A 2128-nucleotide genomic window follows, 5' to 3' on the forward strand; every position below is an offset into this window, starting at 1 on the left:
CTGCAGAAAGCAATGCAGGTAGTACCACCCCGAGAGGAAGGATGAGAGTTGTCGGTGTCACAGCTATTCCTCTGTCCCTCACTTGGATTCAGGCAGTACCTTCTCCCCAAGTTCCAGGAAATCATAAACACCAAGGAATCTGCCTTTGCTGGACTGGGCCTCAGTCAGAGATCAGGCCCAGCTAGAAGGTAGTAGGCATCTCTGAAGAGATGGTGGAATGGGGGTGGAAAACCAGTGTGACTGGATGTGCCCGCTTCCAGCTGTGGAGTGACTCTGCTCCTCAGCTGGGGCATGGGAAATAGGTCTTGCAGGGCAGAGCAGGAACAGGTCTGGAGGAAAGGGGTCTTGTTCTGGGGCAGAACCCCTTGAGAAGCTTCACATTTATACATCTTTGAGTCCTTCTACCAAATAGTTAACGTGTTGCCGAGCACAGAATCAGCAGTCAAAAACATATTGAAAGAGAAATGAGACTTTTATTAGCTCCCAGAGCATTTTTCAATACTGAGGCAAAAAGTAAAAAGAAGGACAAGGAAAACCAAGGCACAAAGAAAGGACCTAGGCAGACCCCAGAACTCACCACGGACACACAGCAGAGTCCTTCTCTTCATATCAAGGGTATGGGTAGGCAAGAAAGGCTGCTGTTTCATTGAGATAGGACCAACCACCAAGCCCAAATGAGAAGACAAGCGGAGACGTGGTGTCAGACCAGGAGGGTTAGAACTTGCTAGTGTAGAGGGCAATAATCCACTTGGGCACACGGAGGAAGGAGGGCAAGTAGGAGGCCAGCCAGCCCACGCCGGACACGTGTGAGAGAACAGAGCTCAAAGACAAATAGTCTTGGACAGGGCGGCCTGGGAACAACAGGAGTAGGAGGATTAGATTCTCATTTCCCACTCCTCAGATACCCTCACCTTGGCTGGAGAGACCGAGGGAGGAGTGGGCAGGGAACAGAGGGAATAGCAGTCAAGGCTGGCTGCTGTGCCAGGGTCCTCACCGTCCACATCCCGAAGGCCATAGCGTCGAGCAAGGTCACAGGATGGTAGCACCTTACCACTCAGGCTCAGGATATTGGGATCTGCGGGCACACAGACAGGTAGAGATGGCAGGCAGGGGAGTGTGCAGAGTGACAAGGTTTGGGCCCAGTTGGACAGGGCACTGCTGAAACAGACTCAGGAGCCCTGGAAAACTCTTTCTTTCTGTTCCTAGGAAGGCTCTTGGGCCTTGGACTTTTCCCACACTTCCCAGGAGCCCACTCCTAAGGCTCCCAGACTCAAACTGGGAATGCTGACCCCTTGGGCCTCAAAAAACAGAGAAAAGAATGACATGTTCCTCAATCAACTCCCGAGCCAGATCTGGCCACTGGATGCTACCACCCTACACATCCTCCATGCCCTTTCTTATTACCAGCTGCCCCCAAACTTCACCTGTTGCCAAAGCCACCACACATTTGCCACTCAATTCTGTGGTTTCTGCAGATGAGAAGATTGATTTGAACTGAAAAACAGGGGCAGAGAAGTGAAGGGTTAATTTCCAAGAGCACTGCCCAAGTCTCCCGGTTTCAACTTCTGTTCCAGGAGAAAGAGATCAAAGACCAAAGAGGCCAAAGACCTCAAGCAGGGCCTGCAGGATCCAAAGTATTGGCAGGTGCCAGAGCCACTCCTCCCCATATCCAGGTGAGCCCTGTTTCCTGGCACCAGGATCTGCTGTCTTTGCTAAGTGGAAGGATCTGGTAGTGCCAAATAGTGTTTGGACCTTCTAAGCTAGCTGGTGTGGGGGTCGAGTGCATGGGCTTTGGAGCTAGACAGCCTTTCCACTTAGGACATATGTGACCTTCAGCAAGTTTTTGCCGGGCGCAGTGGCTCATGCCTGTAATCCCAGCACTTTGGGAGGCCGAGGCAGGTGGATCACGAGGTCAGGGGTTCGAGACCAGCCTGACCAACATGGTGAAACCCTGTCTCTACTAAAAATACAAAAATTAGCTGGACGTGGTGGCGGGCGCCTGTAATCCCAGCTACTCAGGAGGCTGAGGCAGGAAAATTGCTTGAACCCAGGAGGTGGAGGTTGCAGTGAGCCGAGATTACACCACTGCACTCCAGCCTGGGCAGCAGAGCGAGACTCTGTCTCAAAA

General features: G+C 52.2%; 1 protein-coding gene across 2 annotated transcripts in view; it reads right to left on the reverse strand.

Moving 5' to 3' along the window:
- Window positions 1–453: 453 nt before the first annotated feature.
- DHRS1 (dehydrogenase/reductase (SDR family) member 1) overlaps window positions 454–2128 on the reverse strand; it is a 9306-nt gene continuing 7631 nt past the window's right edge. For both annotated transcript variants that reach the window (XM_011970991.1, XM_011970993.1), the window contains exons 8-10: window positions 1425–1494; window positions 995–1075; window positions 454–851 (exon numbers count right to left, since the gene is read on the reverse strand). In XM_011970991.1, coding sequence (XP_011826381.1) covers window positions 715–851; window positions 995–1075; window positions 1425–1494 — 288 coding nt within the window. In that variant the 3' untranslated portion in view covers window positions 454–714. The remainder of the gene's footprint in view (window positions 852–994; window positions 1076–1424; window positions 1495–2128) is intronic.

This window comes from Mandrillus leucophaeus, unplaced genomic scaffold, assembly GCF_000951045.1.
Source record: "Mandrillus leucophaeus isolate KB7577 unplaced genomic scaffold, Mleu.le_1.0 Scaffold980, whole genome shotgun sequence".
Classification (NCBI taxonomy): domain Eukaryota; kingdom Metazoa; phylum Chordata; class Mammalia; order Primates; family Cercopithecidae; genus Mandrillus; species Mandrillus leucophaeus.